At 33.6% G+C, this 25,580-nt stretch overlaps 1 protein-coding gene across 4 annotated transcripts in view; it reads left to right on the plus strand.

Moving 5' to 3' along the window:
• SUSD4 (sushi domain containing 4) overlaps window positions 1-25,580 on the plus strand; it is a 67,571-nt gene that overhangs the window by 14,295 nt on the left and 27,696 nt on the right. For 3 of the 4 annotated variants that reach the window (XM_034427896.2, XM_087883160.1, XM_034427892.2), the window contains 3 exons: window positions 11,655-11,867; window positions 16,724-16,903; window positions 24,088-24,276. In XM_034427896.2, the coding sequence (XP_034283787.1) occupies window positions 11,655-11,867; window positions 16,724-16,903; window positions 24,088-24,276 (582 nt within the window). The remainder of the gene's footprint in view (window positions 1-11,654; window positions 11,868-16,723; window positions 16,904-24,087; window positions 24,277-25,580) is intronic. The other variant, XM_087883161.1, reaches the window with a different exon arrangement.

The raw sequence follows: 25,580 nt of genomic DNA on the forward strand, positions 1-25,580 counted from the left end.
CTATCGATTAGTTTGTATATGGAACAATGAGTACTGTTAGGAAAGCATCCATTCTGGTTCTTGTATCACCAGAATTAACATTCACTTTCACAGCTTTGTGTATAATGTAGAAAACATGGAGGATACAAGATTTGATACAGTTGCATATATGCACATATGCATATATGTCAATTTGACAATCTGTTTTTCTAATTCTCACAAAGCAAGATTAACCTGGTTTGTTCTTCATTATTTCTCTTTTAATAGGTTTATTTTCTGAACTTTTGAAGAACGCTATCATTAAAGCTAATCCTATGCACTAAAATTGTAGGATGCCTTCCAGTTATGTTTGGCGTCAGTTTAGGAAACTGAATTTGAAATACATTTAAGTGCTTCCTATTGGAGAAATTCTCAAATATATACTGTATTTTTTGGAGTATAAGATGCACTGGACTATAAGACGCACCTTAGTTTTTGTGGAGGAAAATTAAAAAAAAGCTGATTGGTGGGTGGATCACCCTCCCGGAATACCCCCAATCAGCTGTTCCCAGAGGTGAATTTTATCAATAGGTTGGTTCGTTGTGAGCTCTGTGCCTTGCTTTTTTTTTAGCCTCTAAAACTTCTGAAACTCTGTTTCAGAAAAAACTTTTTTTCTGCCTCTGAAAGCCTCCGAAACAGAGCTTCAGAAAAAAAGGCTTTTTTTCTGAAGCTCTGTTTGGAGGCTTTTTTTCTGAAGCTTCTGTCAGAGGCTTTTTTTCTGAAGCTTCTTTCAGAGGCTTTTATATCTGTACTCTGTTCAATCTCCTTTCTTTGGTATTGGTATATAGATTAACCTCTTCCAATCTGTTAGTTATTGTGTCATTCTCCAGATTTGTTAGCATAGTTTGGTTAGAATCTTTACTGATTTCTTCTTTTGTTGCTTGCCATATTATTTTAGATAAAAGCCTTTTACAGGCTTTTTTTCTGAAACTCTGTTTGGAGGCTTTTTTTCTGAAGCTTCTTTCAGCAGCTTCTTTCAGCCTCTGAAATCTCCATTTGTGAGGCTGGGCGGGGCTACATTCAGAGTATAAGACACATCCAGATTGTCACCTTCTTTTTTGGGGGAAAAAGGTGCATCTTGTACTCCAAAAAATACGGTAATCTTTAACCATATTAATTTGCACTATATATATTTTAGCTTGTTAAAGAAACTGCTCAAAATAAAAATATGTGGGTACTTCTCAGATTCCTCTCCTTAACAAGACTGACAGGGACATAGGAAATTCCTTGCACTAGTTCAGACTATTTAGTCCCTTTACTTGGCATTATCAGTTCTGACCAAAAATTTCCAAGTTCTGCATGAATTTGATTCTAAGTAGGAATCAGTATTTTGGTATAAACGAGAAAGAACCAGTTGTATTTTAATAATTAACAATATAGGATATGAAAGTGCTGAATCCAGGCCATAGCACTAAGCTGGAATCTACCCATCATCAGCTGCCTCTTCTTTAAAGAGCATAAAGGCTCTTCATGACAGCTGCTTTTAATGCTTTTTTTTTTTCCAGTCCATGAGGCATAGGCTTGTATACTTTGCATTGCCCTCCTTGCAGGCCTTGTTCTGCATCAGTAGCAAGGTCAACAAGCAGTGTGGTCTTACATATTTATTTATTACCCAGTATTTATAGCTCATCCCAATTTTGACAGATTAGGGATGTGGAACAATAAGCTAAAACAGACAATAAAAAACTAGATAGCTAAAATAGAAATGCATACATTATGAGGAATCCAATTATTTCTCTATATATGACAGTCTTCTTCATACTCCAGAGAGAAAGAACTTGGTGCAATACAATAGTCCTCAATTTATGACAACTAAATTATGATAGACTTTTAAAAAGCTACTTATGACCTGTCCTCAAAGTTACAACTGCTGACATCCCTACAGGTCTTATTATTAAATTTTGGGCACTTGGCAATGTCAACTGGTTGCAGCATCTTGCAGTCTTGTGATCATAATTTGCAATGTTTCTTGTCAGTTTCTGACATTTTTGCAGGTTTCCGATAAAAATTTCCCATTCGGAAGAATGAATTCATATAACAACCACATGATTTGTTTTACAGTTGTGGTGAATTGCTTCACAACTATCGTAAAAACTATTGTAAAATAGATTCTGATCATGTGGTGCATCACATTATAATTGCAATGACTTTCAACCACAAATCCAGGTTCCATCATAATCCAAGGACTACCTTATCTCTATGCTGTTTTTCATTTTTTTTAGAAGCATCAACTGTACATTAGCTTTTAAAAGTCACATGTGACATAGATTCATTTGAAATTATGTTATTGCTTGAGTTTTTCTTCTACAATATATGTGCTTTTACTCTGGTCATCCTTGCATTCAAATCACATTTGATGTTCTGACCCAATGGTAAGTAGACATCCAATAATTCTTTGAATGTAAGTGGCTACTGCTGCAGTAATGACAAAGTATGTTTTCATATCATCTCCTCCAAGTGTGAAAATTTGATTTCTAGATCCAAATTCATCAGTATAATGAATGAGTAAATCCAGCCATATCAGGAGTGGTACACCATTCTTATGGCCATGGGCAGTAGGCACACCTTAGGATCTTAGGGGGATTTCTTCCCTCTCTTCCATCTATCTATGCAGATAACTCCAACTACTGTTCTGTGCTTCAATTTCAGATCTGTTGATTTCTTTTGTTGTTGTTGTTTTATTTTACTATTGCTGCATTACATTTTAAATACAATAATTATACAGTGAGAGTGTACAAGAGGCGCCAATTGGGATTAGGATTCCGAAGACTAGTTGTAACCACCATTCAATGCCATTGTAACTTCAAATGGTTGTTGAATGAATGTTGTAAGTCGAGGACTACCTGTATTCCTTTTTAATTTATACCATGTGTTAGCAACACTAAAGGGCAAGATATTAAAATAAAGTAGAGATCCTTAATTGATACTTCATTGTTGTTACTATTGCTGCTATTTAAATATACATGTATTCCTTTTGATTTGTTTGTGTCAATACTAGATTAGCATAATAGGAAGGCTGGCAGGATAATATTTATTAGTAACCATTAGGAGTTGCCTTTCAGGTTTATCTCTGTAGAAGATATGCCATGGACCAGGTAGGAAGGCAGACTGTGAAAGCTCAGATAAGACTGGTTTCAGAAGAACAAGGTTCATCAAACTTCATATAGAGATTGTTTCCAAGTTTAATCAGATAATGCATATAATATGAAAACTTGCCATATATTTATGTAGATCATGTGGAGCTTGGGAAAGAATGACAAAATAATCTCACTCCCAGCCCCCAGTCTGGTTTCCTATTTTAAATTGCTCTTTTCTAAATGAGCTATTGATCCTTGCATCTATGTACAAGTCTTAATGAAAAGAGCATAGCAGTGTTACCTCCCTAGCAGTGTTGGAACGTTTAGCTTTTAACCAGACTGTTTATATGCAACAATTTACAGGACTTGACTCCTCATTCTAGTAGTTGGTATTACTGATTTCAGGATCTGAGAAATTGCTTTCTTGATTTGTTTGCTACTTCTTCAGTGGGATTATCCATTTCCCTTGAGATGTTAACTGACTCTTCTTTTGAATTTGAGCTAACTCTATTAGAGACAAGCATAAAGGAGAAAAAACAGGGAAATAATATGTGATTATATTATTTATACACCTCCATACACAAAATCCTCTAAGTGGTTATAGACTTAGTTGCAGAATATAGTAAACAATTGTTTACTATCTCATTAGCATATCTCATTAGCATATCAGCATATCTCATTTTTACTGTGAAGTGTGTTTTAAGACTAATTGTGTCTGGTATGATGTGCAAAATTTGATAGATTTAATGTTAGCTAATTTTTTTCCTAATATGGTGTCTTCAAAATATGATGCCAATTTGGAGTAGATCACATTGTAAATGCTATAACAAACAATTTGTGTCAAAATTACTGCACTGGCCATGGAATTCATTGAAAAGTATGATAACGTCCTATATAGTTTATGTAATATGCTCCAGCAAAAATGCATTCTTATGTTGTGATATGTTGCATTTATGACTTTCTAAGTACATAACAGCAGCATCTATTTGTTATAAGCATGCTAATTATTGAGCAACACATTTTGCTCAATAATTACGACAGATGTTGTAACAATATAGAAAATAGAATTCAAGAAAATGTTGAAATCTGTTTCCTGAAGAAGGGAAAAAATTGTAAGCATTTGTTAATCACTTCACCAGGATAAGAATGCATATCTTATCTTGCATTTCTTTGTAAATGATTGCTGTTAAAAGTTAATTATCACTGTCTCTATCTTGTACATTTCATTTTTCTTTGCCTGCAGTGATTACTATTCCTTCTCCTATCATACTGTGTGCAGATCTTCTAAGAACTTCAAAGAAAATAATGAACTTTATATGACAATAAATTCATTAGTTTTTAATGAGCTGTGTTACTTTGTTTCCACTTTATATCAAACAGCCTTTAAGAAATATGCTTCTTCACTGTTACTGTTGTGATAATTAAGTCACTGTGTGACAGATTTTCTCCCTCCTTAAAAAGGGGCTGCCTCTGGTGATACTTAATAACTCTTCAATAACTCTTCAAAATTTTGAAATATAATGATTTGATGTTGGAAATAGAATGTTTTTCTACATAACAAGCTTAGAATCTAGGGCAGGGGTGTCAAACTGGTGGCCCACGGGCCAGATGTGTCAAGTGCAGGCCATGCCCACCCCAGCTCCGCGAATGGGGAAAACTTTGCAAAACATCATGTGACAGCAACTTGACGTGGCAAGTTTGACACACGTGATCTCAGGGAATCTTTTCTATGTTTTCATGGTGAACTACACTGTTGAAAAGTTGAAGTCTAAGGTACAGTGGTACCTAACCCAATTGTACAAAATGCTCCCTAAATTGTAGAGAAAATATGATTTCTTGGGTCACCAAAATATAAAGGGGAAAAGGTTACCAATTTGTTTTCATATAGTGAATCAGAAGAAAATAATAATAAGAAGAAATGTTAGGCATTTCTACCACCTTAAGTTGTGTATGTTTAGAGAGAAGGACCAGTCCAAAGTCACCCAGCCAATTTTTCTTTTTTCTTAAAAAAAAAGTTTTTTATTAAAATCCTAACCCTAACCCAGCCAATTTTTCATCCCTAAGGCAGGACTAGTCTCCTGGTTTTCCAAGCCAACTTCATAACCTCTACTTCGTAACCTAAATTGACTTCTTTGCTATACTGTAATTGTTTGCTATAATGTTCTGAAGGGTGATCCCAGCATGTAAGAAGCAAGAAAGAGAATGGGTGAATGTCAGAATGATACGCATCAGCAGTATGGATTCTGATGTGCACTGGAAATTGGGACAGTGTATGAAGAAATTAATTTTGACTATAAAAATTTCTGACTGTATATAGCTTGTAATATGAAAAGTGGTGAAGGCAACAGGCTAGAAACCAGGAAACTGTAACATGATTGCTGCTGTGCTGAAAATGGGAGGAGGAAGGAGTATTACATATATTCGCCACCTTATTTTTAACAACAATAAAGATGGCAGGATAAATCATTAAAAAAATGATTTGATGGATTTTTTTTTTCTTCAGATAATATACCTTGAACAATCTTACATATGTTCTTTGCCCCATTCTAAGAAATACCATTCTTATTCAGGGAACACCATTGCCTCTAGACCTCTTCAAAAAATTTAAAAAATAATAAAGAGGAGGAAAATAATAGCTTCTTTTTCTTTTTTCCCTTTCCCTCTTACAGTTACTTTTCCAAACCCTGTTGAAAAATTGAAGTTCTCAAAATATGTTTTACTGAACAATAAGAGCTAGTTCACTTGATTCTTCTGTCACACATCACCACTGTGTCTGAAGCCAATTTTATGTTTTTAGATTGGGAGTTTTGCACCCCTGTGCATCTTTGTTCACATTTATCCACATGAATTCACTTGAGATATAACAAACTGCTTGCATTTAGAGAAAGACCTGTCAGAATTTCTTTAAAAATATATACATTATAAATAGATAGTTTCTATAATATACAAAGATAACAAAATAATTAAAAGATCAGGGATGATCTTCCAGAATGCTATTCTGTATGCTATGTAAAAAAAATATTTATCTTATTCTCATGCTGACTTTCCTTTCTTGGAGGATTACTCCTTAAGAAGAGGAGAGGGACCCCAAGAAGATCTTCACAGAATTAAACTCAGAAGATATTTTCAGATTCATAACATGCATAATGGAGATATAATGTTTTAAACAATATAGAGTAAAGTGGAATAACTAATGCTGAACTGTGAGCTTTTTCTCTTAGCTTTTAAAGAAAGAAGATCTTAAAGTGCAGACCATTGAGATGCAATGCCAGCTTTTAAAAAGTCATTACAGGATCAGAGACTGTCCTGTAGCTTCATGTATTGCCTTTGGCTATTTCGGGGAGTATGCTTCAGGTCTTAGTATGTAAGCAGCTGGCTTTGTCTTTTACTTAGTCTTTAACTTAATATTAGGCAGGAGTGCAGTTTAAGGGTTCTTAAAGGCTGTTTATCCCTGTCTGATTGAACCCTTGTACAAGATCAAGTTAAGATCTTCGTAATGATTAGTAAAATATAATTGTTTTCTGCCTTTATTGCATCTGCAGAATGCCACCTGGCAACCCTTTTTAAGGCAAATTGAGTCCTTATAAGGGTTGAGAAACATCTTAAGGATAGGATCGCACCAGGCAGAACTGGTGTAAAATTTAGATCTTAAAGTGCAGACCATTGAGATGCAATGCCAATTTATTTTGTGTGCCAATTGCTTACTTTGCTGGATTGGGAGATCTCTCTTAAAGGGACTCATACCCTAATCACCTCCTGTTTGACTAATATAGTACCCTTATTAATTCCAGAATGTAGGCAATTATAGTCCATGTAACTCTTCTCCTCTTTGAGGTGCATGGTTACCAGTGGGATTAAAGAAGCAACTCAATGTATGGATTCTTAAATGGCTTAGGAATGGGCATCTTTAAGATAGTTTTCCTCTTATTGCTTCTTCCAAACCTGTAACATCTGAAAAAATAGGGGTATTCCAGTCCCTGGCTGGAATGGTTATCTTGTGGGATCAAGAGATGTGCTTTCTCTGTGTAAGAACATCCCCCCTGAGATTCATATAATCTCAGTTCTGCTGAGCTTTTTTAAAAAGATGTGGGAATTTAGCTCTTCCAGCAGGTTCTGTACCTTGGTGACCCAGTCTGGTGGTTATAAATCTTTTTGAAATGGTTGTCTTGCCCAGTGAGTGCATGGTTATGTATTTATCTGTTTTGTTATCTTTATTACTTTATTACTTACTTTATTACTTTTATAGGCAAGATCTGTCCTTCCTTTGATTAGGGTATATGTAGAGTAGATACTAGTTCAGAATGACTCTTGTGTTCTCCTTTTGTCTTTAATTTTGTCTGTTCTTTATCTTTGAAATTACTAGTCTGATCTTTCTGACTTCATTCCTAGGCTCACATTGGCAAAGTGTTCTTGAGTATTGGTTTTGCTCCTGATAGCATATTTCAAAAAGTTCTTCTTAAATTGTAAAATAATGTGCATTTCTGACTTTTTAACAGCATTCTCTTCCATTGATCCACTTGGATATGAAATCAAAATTCTTTGCCATTTCATCATATATTCTTTAACTTCCTTTATAGGAATAAAGATTCCTATAATTTTTATTTATATATTTTAGCAATCACATGTTCATCGTTTGTACATAATTCATTCTGTTTCATTGCATTCTATTTCTGGTATCTTTAAAATCTATCTTTTTTAAATCTTTCTCTTAATTGTGCATAGGAAAATCATTGAAAGCTAAATCCTTCTATAGTCAATTATGCTCTTGATTTCATCTTAAGCCCCCAGTTTCCTGTATTAGCAAGTTGTTATACGTTAACCATTTGTGTTTGCTGAAAATGGATAGAAATAAACTGCTGATTTCAGGATTTATTAATTTAAAATATTTGTTTATAGAAAGAAGGAAACTATAATATGCAATATAGAAGAGTTGAAGTGGAAATAATTGCTGTGTTTATAAGAGCAGAAGTCTCTCTTTAATCTCTTTTCTTATTCACTTTTTTCATCCTTTTATAATATTTTTCTATTTCTTTTATGCTTCTGTAGTTTTTAAAATCTTTGTAAAATTTTGTTGTAATAAAAAATATTTTAAAAAGTTGAAGCATGGCTTTGTTGTCTGTGATCTGCATTTACAAATATTCAGACAGATCACAGTGATAGTACTAAGTTAAATAGCAAATCATACTGCTTAAGTCATAAATTGATATAACTTAGATTGCAAGTATTAGATTTGAAGAAAAGCTAAAGTGAACATGCACTGGATTGTGATAATCAGTGCTAATAACAATATATTGCTCTTACCAATATACTGTCAGGTTTCGAGGTCTACATTACTGCATTTACTCTAGTGCTGACATATACTTTGTACTACCATTATTTACCACCTGCTAGTTACAGGTGGATTCTGTTACATATTCCAATATATGTATATGCAAATATCTCCAGATCATTTGCTCTATGTGTTCTGTAGGAATTAAAAAGGTTCTCTGTAAGGTGTCTTCCACATGAATAGTAACTGCTTCATTTCTGTTTTCATATTTGAACAATGGTGATACAGACTGCTTGAAATGTTTCATAATGCAGTAATACCAACATAGTAATAAATGTACAAGCATGCAGAATGGAAAACATTTATGCTTAGTGTGCAGATTTTTCTAGACATAATTAAAATAGTAAACTGCATATTTCATTTTTTTAAAAAAAATCTAGGTTTCTCTCTCCTGCTATGTCAGCTACGAAATTGTTTTGGTATTCAGCAAATGTTCAGGTTTAATAGCCCCATTTTCTGGAATGCTTATTTTCATTTTGCATTACACTTCTTTATAAACAACGCTATATATATTTTAATAAGTTTCATAAAGACATAATTGCTAAATAAATAATTGTATACATGAAAATGAAATCTGGCATTGGCCTTAACGATAATTGACTCAGTTTGAAAGATACTTCCTCAATCTCTTTTTCCTACTGTACGGAAGTGAAGTCTTGCATACTTTCCATGATTGTGCCCCATGACATACTTCTTGTAACTCTGTGATCATAAGATGGTTGTGAATAAGTATAATAACATTTGAATAAAATTTAAACATCCATAAAATACTTGTGAAGCCTAGTGGCTGTATAAACATTTGATTCAAACACAATGCAATAAAATGTTCTCTTTGAATGTTTTCAAATTGATTTGGTGATTTGGTAAATTTTTGCATGTCATCTTTATGAATAAATAATTCATCACAATATTGATTTGATTTGAATTAAATCAATTTTAAAAATTGGGTCCTGGCTGACTTGCATACCTTAATGTATCTGAAACAGCATAATCATTAACTCAGATAAAATCTGAGACTGGGACCACCATATAGAGAAATTTCTCTTCAAAAGGGCCAAATATTTAAAGGCTAAAAGAAAACTAGTTGACCTGTACATTTAGGTATTGGGTGGAAACAACTGAAGCCTGGGGGGGCAGGAATCAAATGCTAGGGACAAATAGATTTTTATAAGAGGGAAGTGTAATCTTCATTTAGCTTTTGTCTTTTGGCGGTTGTGTTATTTCTCCTTCAAGGCTAGCTGACAGCAGTTTAAAGGGAAAAGTCCCACCTCAGCCAATAGTAATAGCATCATATTTAGTGAATTTAGACAGGAAGCTACCGGTAGTTGCAATATATATTCCGTTTTATTAGATTCTCTTATGGATTGAGATCTAAGTATAACAAATATAAACTTGTTTTGGCTTATATATGTTTGTTTGAGAACATTGGTTTGAGGGACAAACTAGTCTCTGAGTTGATAGTGACCAAGATCAACTTCTTTAGAAATCAGTTGTTTCTTCTTCCTTTTTCTTTCTAATTGTCATCTTGATGTTTGTTTTCACTGCTGCACATACTAAAAATTTCCATGCTTAATGAAGCAGTGGTACCCACTCTAAGAAAGGGATCCACACTTTAATACATCATTTATTCTTTGTCATGAACATAATTATAACTCAGAAAATACTCTAATCCAGGGGTGTCAAACTGGCAGCCCGTAGGCTAGATGTGTCATATGAAGGCCATGCCCACCCCAGCTCCACAAAGGAAAAAAATGACATGATACAAACTCGATACGACATGATCAAGTTTGACACCCTGCTCTAGTCTGTCTTAAAATGGCATTCCACAGGAACCTAACACAGTTTTAAGGTATTCAGCAGAAGTGTTTCTTTTTATCTAAATCTAAGATTTGTTTGAAGTTAACAAGTTTTTGGTTGCAAATAAAAAGCCATTTAACATGTTCTGTAATGACTTCTGGCCAAAATATTTTTAAAAACAGACCTTTATTTGTCCACTTAGATTGCAGGTTGTATCATTCATTTATTCATTCATTTAATTTCAATAGCTGCTCAACTCAACCAAGTGACTCTGGGTGGTATACAATTCTAAAATTATAATTAAAACAATTAAATTAAAACAGTAAAAACATTCACAAAGATAAATACAAGCAGTAGCCATGATGATTAATTAACTAAAAGTAAAGTCAAGTAACAAGACCATTAACACATTCTGAGCCCTAGGCCTAGGTACATAACTAAGTTTTAATCCTTGTAAAAGGACAACAAGGTTAGGGCTATTCTAATCTCTGTGGGGAGACTATTCCATAAGGCAGGGATTACATCAGAAAAAAACCATCTTCTAGTTCCCGCCAGTTGATACTCTGGCTGACGGGATCTGCAGTATGCCCAATTTGCTGGATTGAGCTGGATGGATAGAAACTCTTGGTTCCTCATCTTATCTTGGCTAACTTCAAAACGCTTGGCAGAATCACACCTGGTTACTATTTGAATGGAAAGCCCTTGGAGAATACTAGTGAAGTTGCCTAGAGTGGAAATAGAGAAAGCATTCCAGGAGAAAAAAAATGGCAAACTGGCTGTGTTAAGAGTCCCCATGAAGTCACCAAGAGTCAAGCTCAGAAATGGCTAAATTGTCATGATGAACTAAATTTCCATGATTATTATAAAAAGCATTGCACTTTATCAACTTACTGGTTTTATATTGTCTGTGTTTGCTAAGTTTTTAATTTGCTATTTTGTATTTTATTGTTCGAAATCAATTTACTGTAGAATAGGGGTTAAAGTGCAAGACTAGGAGCATGGAGACCTGAATCATAGTCCTACTTTAGAATAAAGGCCAACTGGGTGATTTGGAACCAGATGTTCAGTCCTAAAAAGAAGGTGATGCAAATCACTACCAAAAATATTGCCTACAATGTGGATGGACTTCTTCATATGGTTCAAGGAGTTAAAATTAAAAGAATTAAAATAAGAAATACTAATAATATTAAGCACTGTTTGGTGCTATAAAGATTTGATGTGCATTGTGTGTGTGCAAAAGGCAAGCTAAACACATGCTTGGGAATCAACTGAGATATCTTGTTTCAGACTCTACCCATTAGCTTTGGAAATACTCCATGCAAGTTATGTTTTGGAATTTCTATCTCAGCTCAGTTTAGCAAATACTAGAGATAGAAAGAATGGGATATAACTGTCTGACTGAACATAAATATTTTACATCTTTGTTGATGTAGGTTTTGACGAACTCCATGCTTGTTCTGATCCTGGATTCCCCGAATATGGATATAAAATGCCCAGCACAGGCGTTTTCTTTGAAAGTTCAGTTGTCCGATTTCATTGCCAAGAAGGATACAGGCTTAAGGGTCCATCCCAAAAGCTTTGTGAGAGACATTTTAATGGCTCCCTAAGCTGGAAGCCAAGTGATAAACCTGTGTGCCTACAAGAAGGTAAGTCTAACTAACTGTTAGCAAATTTCATTCGTAAAAAAACCCTCCATGGTTGTACTATCGCTGTGCTTCTGGTTTATGAGATTGTGCTATAATTTCTGAGAAGATTTTAAAACAATTTTAATTTTAATACTGCATATTCACAAAGAAAGAGGTGGTATCACTGAGTCAAATAAAAATATGCATTTCTTTTGACACTAAAAATCAGAATTCATTAAATACTCTGTCCACAAACAGAAGTTGATATTCCCAAAAAAGCTGTTTTAAAAATATTTTTGTGTGTGACAAATGTGATATATTTTATAGCTATAGAATAGGAAAATTATAAATTAAAGATGCAGGTGGTACATCCAAATAAAATAGATACAAATTTAGTATTTAATTATTCTTCAGATATTATTTATATTACTTGAAAGTTCTATTTTAAGAGCAGGATGATTAACTTATAAAAAGGTAGATGTTAATCAGATTATAAAATCCTTTATGTATTGCTGGAAGGTTGAAAATATAACTGGAAGTGAAAAGGAACGGCACATACAATTGTTTTAAAACTATTATTTCTTGATTAGGAACGCGTCTATGGGTGGTGTTTTCTTTGTAATTATTTCTTACATGCATTTTTAATTATGGAATCTTTGAGAGGAGCAGAGTTAGACAAGGAAATTATCAATATATTATCCATGTCAGTCTAAGTACAGATGAAATTTTCAACATCTATTAAACATTGTGTTCTATATTAATTTGCTATATTAATATTAGTGGTGTTGCTATGATTAAGACTATAGAAAAGAAAGACTGTGCTTATTTGCATGTAGAAAAAACTCTGTTGAAAATGTTCGGTATAATTCTGCTGATGAATTGTTTTTCAGTGTATTTCAGTACTTTAAGGAAGTTCAGGCCTTGGTCTATGAATAGAGTTGTGACCATTAATACAGTTCAGCATGTCTTTGAGGTATGAGGGGACCCTAGACGGGAATGAATTTGCTATTGGCATAAATCATATTCTGACTGAATGTGCTTTATCCCCCACCAGATACAAATTGATTTAGAAAAATACTACTTCATCTGTATTGTGTGATATTTTAGTTGTAAAAGTGAACCTAAATATATCATGAACAAAACTTTTTAGCATCAACCATATAAAATAAGAATAAGCATTATCTGTTTATCACATAAGCAAATTATATATTTTACATATTTTAATAACATTATTAAGCATATTTTTATATGTTAAATTTTCACAAAAATTCTGCAAGCTTATTTCTAAAATGGGTGTCATAAGCTTCTTCATTTTTATGCATTTCCATTTTGAATTCTCTCTCCTCAAGAGTCTGTCACAATTTATCTGTAATATATATATGGTCATCAGTCCATATAGCTCAGCTTTGCCAGGAAATGGACCGTTATTTAACTATAATGATAATTACTGGGTCATCCTTTAGCAAATAGTTGTTTAAAAGCAGGTTGAACTACACACGTTTTTTGTCTTTTTAGTAAAGGAGAAAGTAAGAGTAAATAATTTGTTGGAGATATAGAATAAGATTTTTTCTTGCTCTGGATTAACAGAGAAATTGCCTTGAAGCTTATCGTGTATAACTTGTCTTTGGAAATAGCTGAAAGAGTGGGATCCTATTGATTTTGCTAAATATTTCAGTTGTATTCTGTACATTCAACAGTTCTGTAATGCTGGAGGGATGGGTGGTGGCATTGTGTAAGTTATTTCTTTTATTCTTGACAGACAAGCTTACTTGGGTGGGAAGTGGGGGAGGGACTATATTCTCTTAATCAATAAAATGTTCCACAGTTCCTATATTTATCATGTGCATGAAATTGCTGGGTGAAGTTTTAGGGAATTCTGGCTCTGATATTAATAACGTAGAGATTATACAAGCTCTTTCATTCACTTTATCTGATCTCAGAGACAGAAGTATATAAGCATAAAATGAAAATACCATTTGTAAGTGAATTGTTTAATTTATTTTTAGGAGTCACATTTCTAAAATAACAGATTTGTACAGTAGTTCAGGTTGCTCTGTTCTGGTATTCTTTCTCTTTGCCACCTTCACCTGGTTTCCTATTTGCTGCCATTCTGACAAAGGCACATCTTCTACAGTTACTCAACTTTAAATAGCTCCTTCCAGATTTGATGCATCTCACTTTATATGAGATTTCTCTTGAAAAGAATCTGATATTTGATGCAAAAGACTGGATGACCACATTATATCTATTTTAGTTTACTTACATTAAATCTGTTTTCAGCTCAATACAAATTGCTGCTATTTAGTTTTGAAAGGATCACATGGCTTGGGGCCTGAATACTTTAAAAATCGACCTCTTGAATAGCAATTTTCCCACTTGTTCTCATCATCGTTTAAAAGCATTGCTTTAGGTCTTCTATTTGAAGCAGCATATGGTTTATAGTTACAGGTTTCAATCCCAGTTATATATACTGCTCAAAAAAATAAAGGGACAGGGAAGCAGAAGACATCCGAGATCTGAATGAATGAAATAGCCTTATTAAATACCTTGTTCTTTACATACAGTAGTTTATACACTGCTCAAACTAAAGGGAACACAAAACTACTGTATGTAACGAACAAAGTATTTAATAAGGCTATTTCATTCATCCAGATCTTGGATGTCTTCTGCTTGTGTTCCCTTTATTTTTTTGAGCAGTGTATATATATATATGTATCAACTTGGTGTGATCTAGATATAATTCATTCTTAAATGGTATGAAAAGTTGCTCTTTCAGGAAGCATTTAGTTAACTTTATTGTTTTTTATTATATTTTAGCTTTTATAATCATTTGCTGTTTCTATCAAATCAAATTTACTATTGTGATAATTGATCAAAGCAAACATTGATTTTTAAGAAAAACATGAAGTATGAATCCTTCTTTTTACCAACATAAATATTGTCTGGTGAATTCTGCTGACCCATGGACAGAATTTTGCAGTGACCAATATCTTTTCTGGAAAGTGGCCAGAGAGATCATACAACAATTTTCAGGCCTGTCTCGTATAGCAATTAAAGTGAGGGTTTTGAAAAGGATCTTTACAGCACAGACTTGTATATGAGCCACTGTTTCTGTCTTTCCTACACCATGTGGATACAAATGCTGTAAAAAGAAGATCTAAAGGCTCTTTCAGCAAGGCAGAAAGGAGGGAGCTTAGTGAATGCTTTTTTTCTGACAAGGATAAAGAGTTAACGAAGTTCATCGTGCCATCGTTCCTCGATGCTCCAAAGTTGTAACGTGTGAACATTTGTAATATGTGAAATACTTTTTGCAAATCATTATTCTAAACACATTGCATAATCTTTAACCGCATCATGGCACAAATTCTGGGCAAACCTATAAACTAAAAGCTTGCTTTCTGGTTTCTTCAAGCAGAAGGCCTAGAAATGGTAATGTACAATTATGAATACAAATCTGATTGGGGCAAAATAGTATCTTTAGCTAGAGTTTAAAAACACACACTCCCATACTTGCAGACTGAATTAGTTCTTTAAATGTATTATTTCCTGGGTTTTAAAAATGACTCACCTATCATTTTGCTTGCTGTTACTACCTCACATTCATCAGTATTGAGTTTATGAATGTTCTGTTTACAATACAACATGCATGCTGCTGTCATTTGGCAGATGTACACAAATATACATATTTATTTATTCTTATCCTTTTAATGATACCATAGATGCATAGAGGAGGGGGGGAGGGAAGGGAAGGGAAGAGAGAAGGAGAGAGATTTTCCTCATGCAAAACCTGAATAATTCTGGTTTATAATTGCCGATCAACTGAGAAGAATACTGAATGCTTTGGGCAAAATTATTACTTCTTGGTTTAAATAATTTTCCTAGATTGTTGGACACTATTCCACAAAGATCAACTATTTACTCATTGGAGAAAGGTAATAAGGAGAAATATGAAACTGAATCAGAGATAGTTCAGTAGGGAGTAAAATCTATTTGAATCCTTTTTAACGAAAACATACTACTAATTTCTTTTTAATAGTTGACCTTTTATAAAGAGAGAGAGAGAACAAATCATCCATTGATCCCTTAAAATGCAATCTTACTCTTTTTTAAACATTTAGCTATAATTTGGTTTTTTACATTACTTTCAGCCTGCCTGACTATCCGAATGGCTATAATGATCAAGCATTAATTATTTTTATTATTTAATAGTCTGTATATGCATCAGAGTAACTGTAAAGATTAATGAATTAATAATCAAGTTACTGATTGATTGGAACCTCTTTGTTTTATCTCATACAAATATCAAACATGCAACTTGTATAGAAAAATATGTTTCTGTAAAAACATATGAGCAAAGCAATACTATTAAAGAATAACACAGGAGCCAATGATCTTAGAATTGGTTACAACTGAAGCAACCAACCAATCTGCCAAATAAATAAATGAAAACAAGCATAGATTGGCTTTTCCTAGCATGTATCTTTTGCATAAATTCTTACTACTGTAGTATCTTTTTGTATATCCTAGCAAATGCAACAAATTGTCCTCCTGTAAGGTTATTATAGCATCAAGCTACTTAAAAAACATGGGGCATAAATTCAGTAAATAAATGTTATTCCCACACAGATTGCTGTAAATGGTCTAATTGGTGCTGCCCTTGATAACTACTAGGAAATTTCAACTAGTGCAGAATTCTGCTGTCATTTTGACTGGGGTGACTGGGTACAATGTATATGATTTCATCATTATAGATAATGAACTGTCACTAAACGAACTGTTGTAAGTTGAGGACTACCTGCATACATATAAAACTTTTTGCATTACATTAGCCACCATTTTCAAATTTAAGATAATAATACAACATTTTTTTTATGAAGCTACAGATTGCCTTGCTCCAGCTGTTGAAGATGCAGAGATTCAGAACAAGACATACAGAACTGGAGATAAATTAATAATCAGCTGTCATGAAGGATTCCAGATCCATTTCTCTGATTTAGACAACCTGGAATCAGTATGTCAAGATGATGGAACATGGGATAATCTGCCCATTTGCCAAGGTTTAGTACACTAGAACATCTTATCTTATAGATCTTACACTTTGAGTAGTGACAGATTGGGAGAGTGGCACAAGGCTTGCATCTTAAGGACATAACAATTAACTATAGTTTCTAGTACAGCATTACCTTTATTAGAGATATTTTGCAATTAAAATGGCCAAAATGCATTTTTAATATGATTAGTCTCTTGTTTGCTTCAGTTGAGAGATAAAATTGAATATTTTGTATTTTAAGGTTGTCATGTTAATTGAATTCTTTACTTCAATTAAAAAACTAATTCATTACTTAATTCAAAAGTAATTAAAATCAGTATGAAGAGGGATTTTACCTTATCTATTTTCTTTGGTTCTGGTGTCAAATAGAAACTTTCTGACAATTAAGAGCAGGGTTACAAATCGTTCTTGCACCCGTAACCCTAAATAAAACTTCATTGAAGGTGTTATCCTACATCTTTCAGATAATGAGCACTAAAAGAAATATATAGCATGAAGTCATCATGTTCAAAATTTCTCTGCCTTTGATCCAGTTCATTCATTTGCAGAAAAAGGAAATCCTGAATAAGATACAGCTGTATAGTTATATGAAAGAAAGTCCATCAAACACATAAGATGCACAGTACAAACTATTTTTTTCAGGGGAAATAAGCTCTTTTTTATTGAATTCCATCTCTTACTTTTATCATTTTTAACCAATAAACATCCATAATAATAATAACATCTTTTTAATTTAATTTTGTTTTGGTGGCGCCCATTCCCATATCAGCAAAGGACAGCTCACAATATAAATAACCAAACACAAATGCAATAAAATAAAAATACATGAAAGAAATAAACATTAACCTCAAAAATAATGTTAATAAATACACCCAAATAGTAAAATACATAGAAACTGTGAACCTTTCTTATAAAACAAACAGGGTAAAATAGAATTTTTAAAGTCTGAAAGAAAATGATGGTTCTTCTGGACCACATTTATGCCATATCATGCCACAATAATTTGTGTGTCTCTTGTTAGCTAGGCAAGTACCGTAGCATCCACTTACTCTCTGTGTTTTGGAATAAGGTATATTTAGATTGGGGGGTTGTTTTTATTCCAGTGTTAAATATTCTTTATTCTATGATTTGCTATTAATGGATTGGGAGGACGAATACATTTGGTTTGAAGATCAGAAAACAATGGGTTTTAGGTCTTAAATTCTTCGGGTGGGGAATAATTAGGAAGTTCTTAATTTTCTTTTCTCATGAATCATAGGTGTATAAGTTGCAGTTTGACTGCAACTATTTCAAATGTTATATGTACTTTAGGTGTATACTTCAGATTCAGTTGCATAAGGATAACTTTTATTGTCTCTACCACAGAATGTATATCTTGTTACATAATTATAATGTCCCTGTAACTTTTCCCTACAAAGTTAAGTATCTCAATACTTAAATATCTCAAGTGACTTACCTGAGATGGAGAAAATTGATCAGCTTTTCCAGTTTTTGTGTCAATGTTTAACTCTTTTGTAGTGCCATACGCTAAATAAACAAAATATTTTGTAGTTTCTCTGTAATTTTTAAAATTTTTAAATTGTGATGCTCATTGTAATTTTCTTTACAATGATGCAACAGCAACTGTGAAATACAGTCACATCATACAGACAGGAGACCCTATGCCATTTCAGTTAAATGGTTGTCCAATGTCTTGTTAAAAACCTCCAGTCATAAAACACCCACAACTTCTGACGGCAAGCCATTCCACTGATTAATTGTGCTAAATATAAGGAAGTTTCTCCTTAATTCCATCTTGCTTCTCTCCTTTATTAGTGTTCATCCATTGCTTCTTGTTCTGCCTTCAAGTGTGTTTAATTTTCAAGTTCTTTTCTATTATTATTATTATTATTATTATTATTATTATTATTATTATTATTAATAATAATAATAATAATAAATTATCTGTTAAATTTGTCTGCCACCATCTCACCACAAGGCTTACAATGTTAAAAGCAATAAAACTATACAAACATATATCTAGTAGGAATAAAATTATAAATTATGGTAAAAAGAGGGGGAGGGAGAGAAGAGAGTGTGCAGGGGGTGAGGTGAGATCTGCTATTAGTCCATCAACCATCTTCAGCATGGGCCCTCCATTGGGCCCAAAACCAACTAGCACACAGCAAGGTCTTCAGGCCCTTATGGAAGATCAGGAAGGTGGGCGAGATCTCACCCCAAGGGGGTAAGATGTTCCAAATGGCAAGAGCCATGGCAGAGATTTTCTGGAACCCACTAGCCAAAATTCCTTAACTTATAGGATTTACAGTATGTCCCGTCTGCCATTGCAGGGAGAGTGGGCCTGTCCCATTGGAATTCTTTATTAGGGATCCCTAATAAATCTAAGCATTTATCGATTCCTGCTAAATGTGCATTTCATTATTTCATTGAACTATCTACCATCAAGAACTACTTTCTTAAATAGTTGAAGCCAATCTTCAACACTTTGGAGGAGTTAAGATGTTTTGCCTACTATGTATCACTCTGTACTTATCCTGAATTACAGACTTCATTGGGAGATTAGCAAAGATTCAGATCTCTTTCTGTTTTTTATGTAGGGAACACTAAAGTGAAGTGGGATCAAATGCTGGGGGAATCAGAAAGCAGGGATGCTGCCCCATTTAACCAATTTTACTTCCAAATCCCTCACAAGTTTATTTTTTCTCTAGATTTTTTCTGGTTTCAGGAAAAAAAAACCCTACTTATTGCAGAAATGCTTTTAGCTGAATCTGTGGATATGTAGGTTAACCTTTCTAGTCCACTAACACTTTCTATAATTGAGTCCCTTCTTCTCTAATATTAGTAGCTTAATGGTGAAAATGTGAAGTTGATGAACTCTGGTTTCTTTTGAAATGTGTTGTAACACAGAGGTGGTTAATGCATTATTTGAGTATGACTAAATCTTGTGGTATAGATTTAGCAAGATTTAGCATTGTCCATAGCTTTCTGGATGAATGTGTAGTTTTAAAAGATAGGTGGATAGGTACTATAGTTCTTGCTGATACTGTAAAATAGCCATTTGCTAGAGTACAATTTATGAAGCAGGTGCCATTTTAATAGACCTGCTAGCTCTCACACTTTCAGTTGTTGCAACATCCCCTGGTCTCATTATTGTTTGATACTTGTCAGTTATGACGATTATAGTATCTCATGGTCACATGATTGCCATTTGTCATTTCACAGCTGGCTTATGATAAGCAAAGTCAGTGGGGATGGAAAAATTAGCAGGATATCCTAAATTATAGTCACGTGATATTGTGCTTAACAACCACAAGTGATTTGCTTCATGACTGCAGCCTGAATTGATGTCTTAAGTTAGACATGGTCACATGAAATTTCATTTTCTGACCACATTGCTTAGTGATGGAATATTTGATTTCAATTGTGGTTGGTAAGTAAGGATTACAGATAGTCCTTGTTTTACAACCATTCATGGTCATGTGAAAAATTTGGATGCTTGGCAACTGCCAAGTATTTATGATGGTTGCAGTATCTGAGATTCATGTGATCACGTTCTTTGACCTTCTGACAAGCAGTCAATGGGGAAGCCAGATTCACTTAACAAATTTGTTACTAATTTAACAACTGCAGTGATTCACTTAACAATTATGGCAAGAAAAATGATAAAATGGGGCAAAATTCATTTAACAAGTATCTTGCTTAACAATGGAAATTTGGGACTCAATTGTTGCCTTAAATTGAAGGCTACCTGTATCTGTATAGAGTTGTAAAAAATCTATATCAGGACAGTCAGACTGATATTGCTGCACTATCATGATCAATGTAAAAGCTTGATTTAGAAGCCTGTTCTTTTGAGAGAAGCATTATCTTTTGACACTAGAATAAAATTATGGTCTTGCAGGAAACTATCAATGCATTTTGTTTTAAAAATAGGAAAGTACATGGGGATCCTTCAATAGACTAGACTTAGAATAAATATTTTCATTCTCTCTTCATGTAAGAAAGCTGTAAATTAGATGAGAGAGTCTTGCAGATAGATACTGTAAAGTAGTTTGCCTTATTTGATTCCCTACAAACTGCAGTCTCTCATTATTCACCCTATGCATCCATATTAAAATACAAAACCATAAAAAGAATGGGGATTAAGAAGAAATATTTTTCTCATAAATTTCCAAGATCTGAGTACTACTGGGTAACTAAGTATTAGTATTAGTGGGTAACTAAAAGGAAATATTTCCTCAGATGGCAACAGGTGGCTAATCTTGTTGAGATTATTGATATTTGGATGAGAGATTATAGGCAATATCTGGGCTGTATTCTATGCTGGGAATCTATGGAAAATACCCTAGAAATAAGCTATGCCTGTCCTGATGCCAAGAAAAATTCATGGTTATGTCCATAGGAGTCAAGATTGATTCAAAAAATCTTTATCATTTAGGAGGAGTAAATTGTACATTTGTAAGTCAGTCAGTTAGAATGCTTTTGTCTAATTTTCCTACTAAATACAAAGCTTCTGCTCAACTAGAATTGTGGTAAGCTGCCACTTTTGTATGGCCTTAAATAATTTTATGTGGCATTAAGAGAAAACTATTTCTGCAGCAACTTTTAATATTTTAAAAATACAACTATGTAGATACAACTATGTAAATACAACTAACTTCCTCGTTATTCCCACGAGGAAGAGATTGAAAGACAACACTGATTTATTTTCTTATTTGATTTGATAAAATACTATGTCTTATAGTTGTGATGGCGAACCTATGGCATGCGTGCCAGAGATGGCATGCAGAGCCCTCTCTGGGGCACGCGAACTGTCGCCAGCTGCTCTTCTGGTTTCCGGTGCCCACAAGCACACTAGCCAGATTGTCTTCGTGTGCGCCGGAGCACCAGAAAGGTTTCTGGTGCTCCAGCGCACGCTAAGACTGGATGGCTGGCACATGCATGCGCACTGGCCAGCTGGTCTTCAGGTTTCTGGTGCTCTGGCGCGCGTTCCAGTTTGGGCAATCAGTGCTAAAAAAGTTCATCACTGTCTTATAATATATCCATTATATAAGTTAAAACACAACCCACACAACATGATTGCCCAGATTAAAATAACATTCCTGATATTTAAAAAAAAAAAAAAAAAAGGTTCCAGAGGCATCCTAACTTCTGCCTTGGAAACAAAGCCAAGTCCTAAGAAAATTTATTTTATTTATTTTAGAGAATTTATATAGGCGTCTACTCATTCACAGCGACTCTAGGCTTACAGACGATAAAAACACAATGAACAACAACAACAACAAAACAATAAAATAACAATTCCCCCTCCCCTGGCGACAACACACACTCAAACCAGCCATTTAATGGGTTCCATCCCACTCTCGATTCCCTAGTCTTGCTGGCAAAGCCATATCTTTAGGGCCTTATGAAAAAGTGTCAAAGTGGGGGCTAGTCTAATTTCTGGAGGGATAATGTTTCAGAGGAAGGGAACTACTATGGAGAAGGTCCTTCTGGGTCCCGCCAGATGCATCTCCTTAGGGGATGGGACCCGCAACATTCCTTACCTTCCCGCTCTAATGGGTTGGGTGGATGTGACTGGCAAGAGACAGTCCCTCAAATAACCTGTTCCCAAGCCAGAATCCTTGGAGATTGATACACAGGGGAAAGCTGTTCCAGAGAGCAGAAATTGCCAAAGATAAGGTATGCTTCTTCAATCCCACAAAATGACAACATTTAAATGGGAGGACTTCAATACAGGCTGTAGCATAATAGGCTTCTATTATTCTCATCTATGGTAAATGGCCAGCTAGGGTGTTCTGCAATAACTGGAAGGCTTGAAAAGTTAAGAGAAGTTACATGAGAATGACAGACTTTTTTTCTACTATTAGAGGTTAATATGGTAGATAGACAACTGTTATTAATTCCTAGTCTTTATTTTGCAAAATAAAGAACACTTATAAAAAAAATAGCAGAAAAAGGCATAACTGACAACCTGGCATATTAGATGTTTTTCATAAACTTCTCTTTGAAATATCCTCAAATTCTTTTTTTGAGATTTTTTTTGAGAATTCCTTTTAAGAAAAAGTTAGAACTTTGAGCTAAGCATCCTGTTGGTGTCTACATGGAAGTATTTGTTCTATAAGTAAGCTTTTATTAAATTATTTTAATATTAAAATATATTGATCAAAACAATTATAATGAAAGTTGTTTCAGAAATATGCTTTCATACATTTTTTAAATATTTTATTGTAGTTTTATTTAGCATCTAAAAGGAAGGTAAGAATAAACTCAGTCTGCCAGGAAAGTCTTCTGTTCACATAACTTCCATTTTCATAGCACTAGAGATTTCCCGTTGGAGCAATTAGGCCACATATAAATATCTTGCTTTTAATAAATTAAAGTAAAGATCAATGTAAATCTGATTCATTTTGCTCACTGTTGTGCAAATCTAATTTTGCTCTAGGTTATTTTTGTTTATATTTTTAATAAAATATCCAAACATGTTAAATAAATACTGTGTTTTTTAGTGACAGGGAAGATTTTACCTAGATCTAAATATGTATAAAGTAAGCTGGGATTTGGATTATTTTTTCCCAGCCCATCTGCTCATTAATAGTAATATGTGGCTATCATAATTTCTGTATTCTGTATGAATACATAATCATGTATTCTCCTAGAAACACCCATTATGCAATTTTGTAAGTAATGAGTAACTGGAAAGCTTCTGTATTGACTATCAGAACCATTGCAACTAGTTAAAATAGATTAAAAATCCATTTATGTCTATATTTTAATAATACTAATAACAGTAAATAAAACATTAGCGTAACAGTTTCAAAGGAAAGGAACAATTGTTCCAAATAGGTTCTGTTTTTTTTTAATTTAAATTTCTAAGGCCACCAAACTCAGTGATGATTGGGAGACCTCAGAAATCTAAATGAAAAACAAAATAAAGACCAGAACAAAGAATGTAGAAAATCTCATATTAAAATAATCCTATGCTGAATTTAGTACTTTTGTTTCAAAGTGTATGCTGAACAATTAGAAATTGTGATCTAGCATATATGGGAATGAGGGAATTCAAGAATGAATCGAAGTATTAATTTGCTGTTCAGATGAAGGAATATCTATATTAAATTTATTGCTAAGTAGCTATTTTAAAAAAATAAATATCTCATAATAAGACACCTCCTTCTTCTTAATTTTCAGGTTGCCTGAGACCACTGCTGCTTCCTCATAGTTTCACTAATATATCTCAGTTCGAGTCTTCCTTCCCAGTAGGATCAATGATATATTTTCAGTGTTTTCCTGGATATAAACTAGAAGGTGCAGAGTTCCTTGAGTGCATGTATAATCTTATCTGGTCAGATAGTCCACCTAGGTGCCTTGATGTGGAAGGTAAAACGTCTTCTATGTTCAGACAAATACTAGTAAAGTCTTAGTATAGTTGTACTTGGTCTAGTAACATTTTACTTGATCTTAGTCTTTTTTTGGGGTACATAAACAATGTGTTTTACAGATAAATTATATACAGTACGTGTCTGCTTAGAATTAAGTACTGCATTCAGCTCAATAAATATAAAATTTCAGGCACACTTATTGTATATATTCATTATTAAAAATAATTCTAGGTTTAATATTGTGTAAAACTGCTTACAATATGCATTAATTAAATGTATATTGCATGAATTAATTGATTAATGAAAGGAAAATAGAGAAGTTGTATGTTTGTGGAACTAAAAGAAAGCAGAAGGACATGATATATCTGAATGAAAGTGGTCTGATTTTGTGGAGTAGAGTTGATAAATAGGTGCAGGAAAGCTAAGGTTTAGGTTTGATTAGGAATGAAAGGATAAAATTGTTAGAAAGTATGAATCGATGTAATCCCAATTATCATGGGGCACATATCGAAATAAAAATTCATAGATTGATTATAGTAACCAACCTGTGGATATAGAAGAATCACAGGTGAATTTTGGGAAACACTGTGCAGAATTCTGAATGAGTGTCATTTAGGGGAAAAAAATATTTTGCTGGATGATATGAATGGATGGGTGGGATCAAAACAAGAAAGTAGGGGGAAATGATGATTGGAGCATTCAGAGATCCAAGAACAAACAAGAATGGTGATTCTTTGGTAAGTATTTGCTTAAAAAAGCATGTTAGTTTTAAATATGAGTCTATTCATATGTATTCATGGGGAATAAGAATATAAATGTAAAAGCACAATTTATTGAATTATTTATGATAAAAGCCTGAGAGAATTAGTAAAGGGATACAAAGATGATTAATTCTTCTGAATATGGGTAGACCATTATGTGCTAGTATCAGGAATGGATATTTGGAAAAATAGATGAAAAAGGCAAATAACTCAAATAATGTAGAGAGAAACTAGGAAGTCACAGTATGTATTAGAAAATAGGTTAATGGAAAGGGAACACGAGAAAAGAAGATGTGGAAACTTTTTGGAACAGAGTTAAAAGAAATGTGTTACAGAATTCCATAGAAATAGGTGGACAAAAATATTTGTTCCTAATCACAACAGTACCAAAATGATAAAACATGCAGTATGACTCCACAGCTCCAGGTCTATCCTTTCATTCTTGTGTTATGACATCACAAGAAAAAAAGGAAATTCTGTTGCAACACATGTTTCATCATTTACCCTCCTCCTATAAGTTGCTAGGCACCCTTGCGTAAGT

The sequence above is a fragment of the Pantherophis guttatus genome, chromosome 1 (genome assembly GCF_059756535.1).
Source record: "Pantherophis guttatus breed Tessera chromosome 1, ASM5975653v1, whole genome shotgun sequence".
In the NCBI taxonomy this organism is placed as follows: domain Eukaryota; kingdom Metazoa; phylum Chordata; class Lepidosauria; order Squamata; family Colubridae; genus Pantherophis; species Pantherophis guttatus.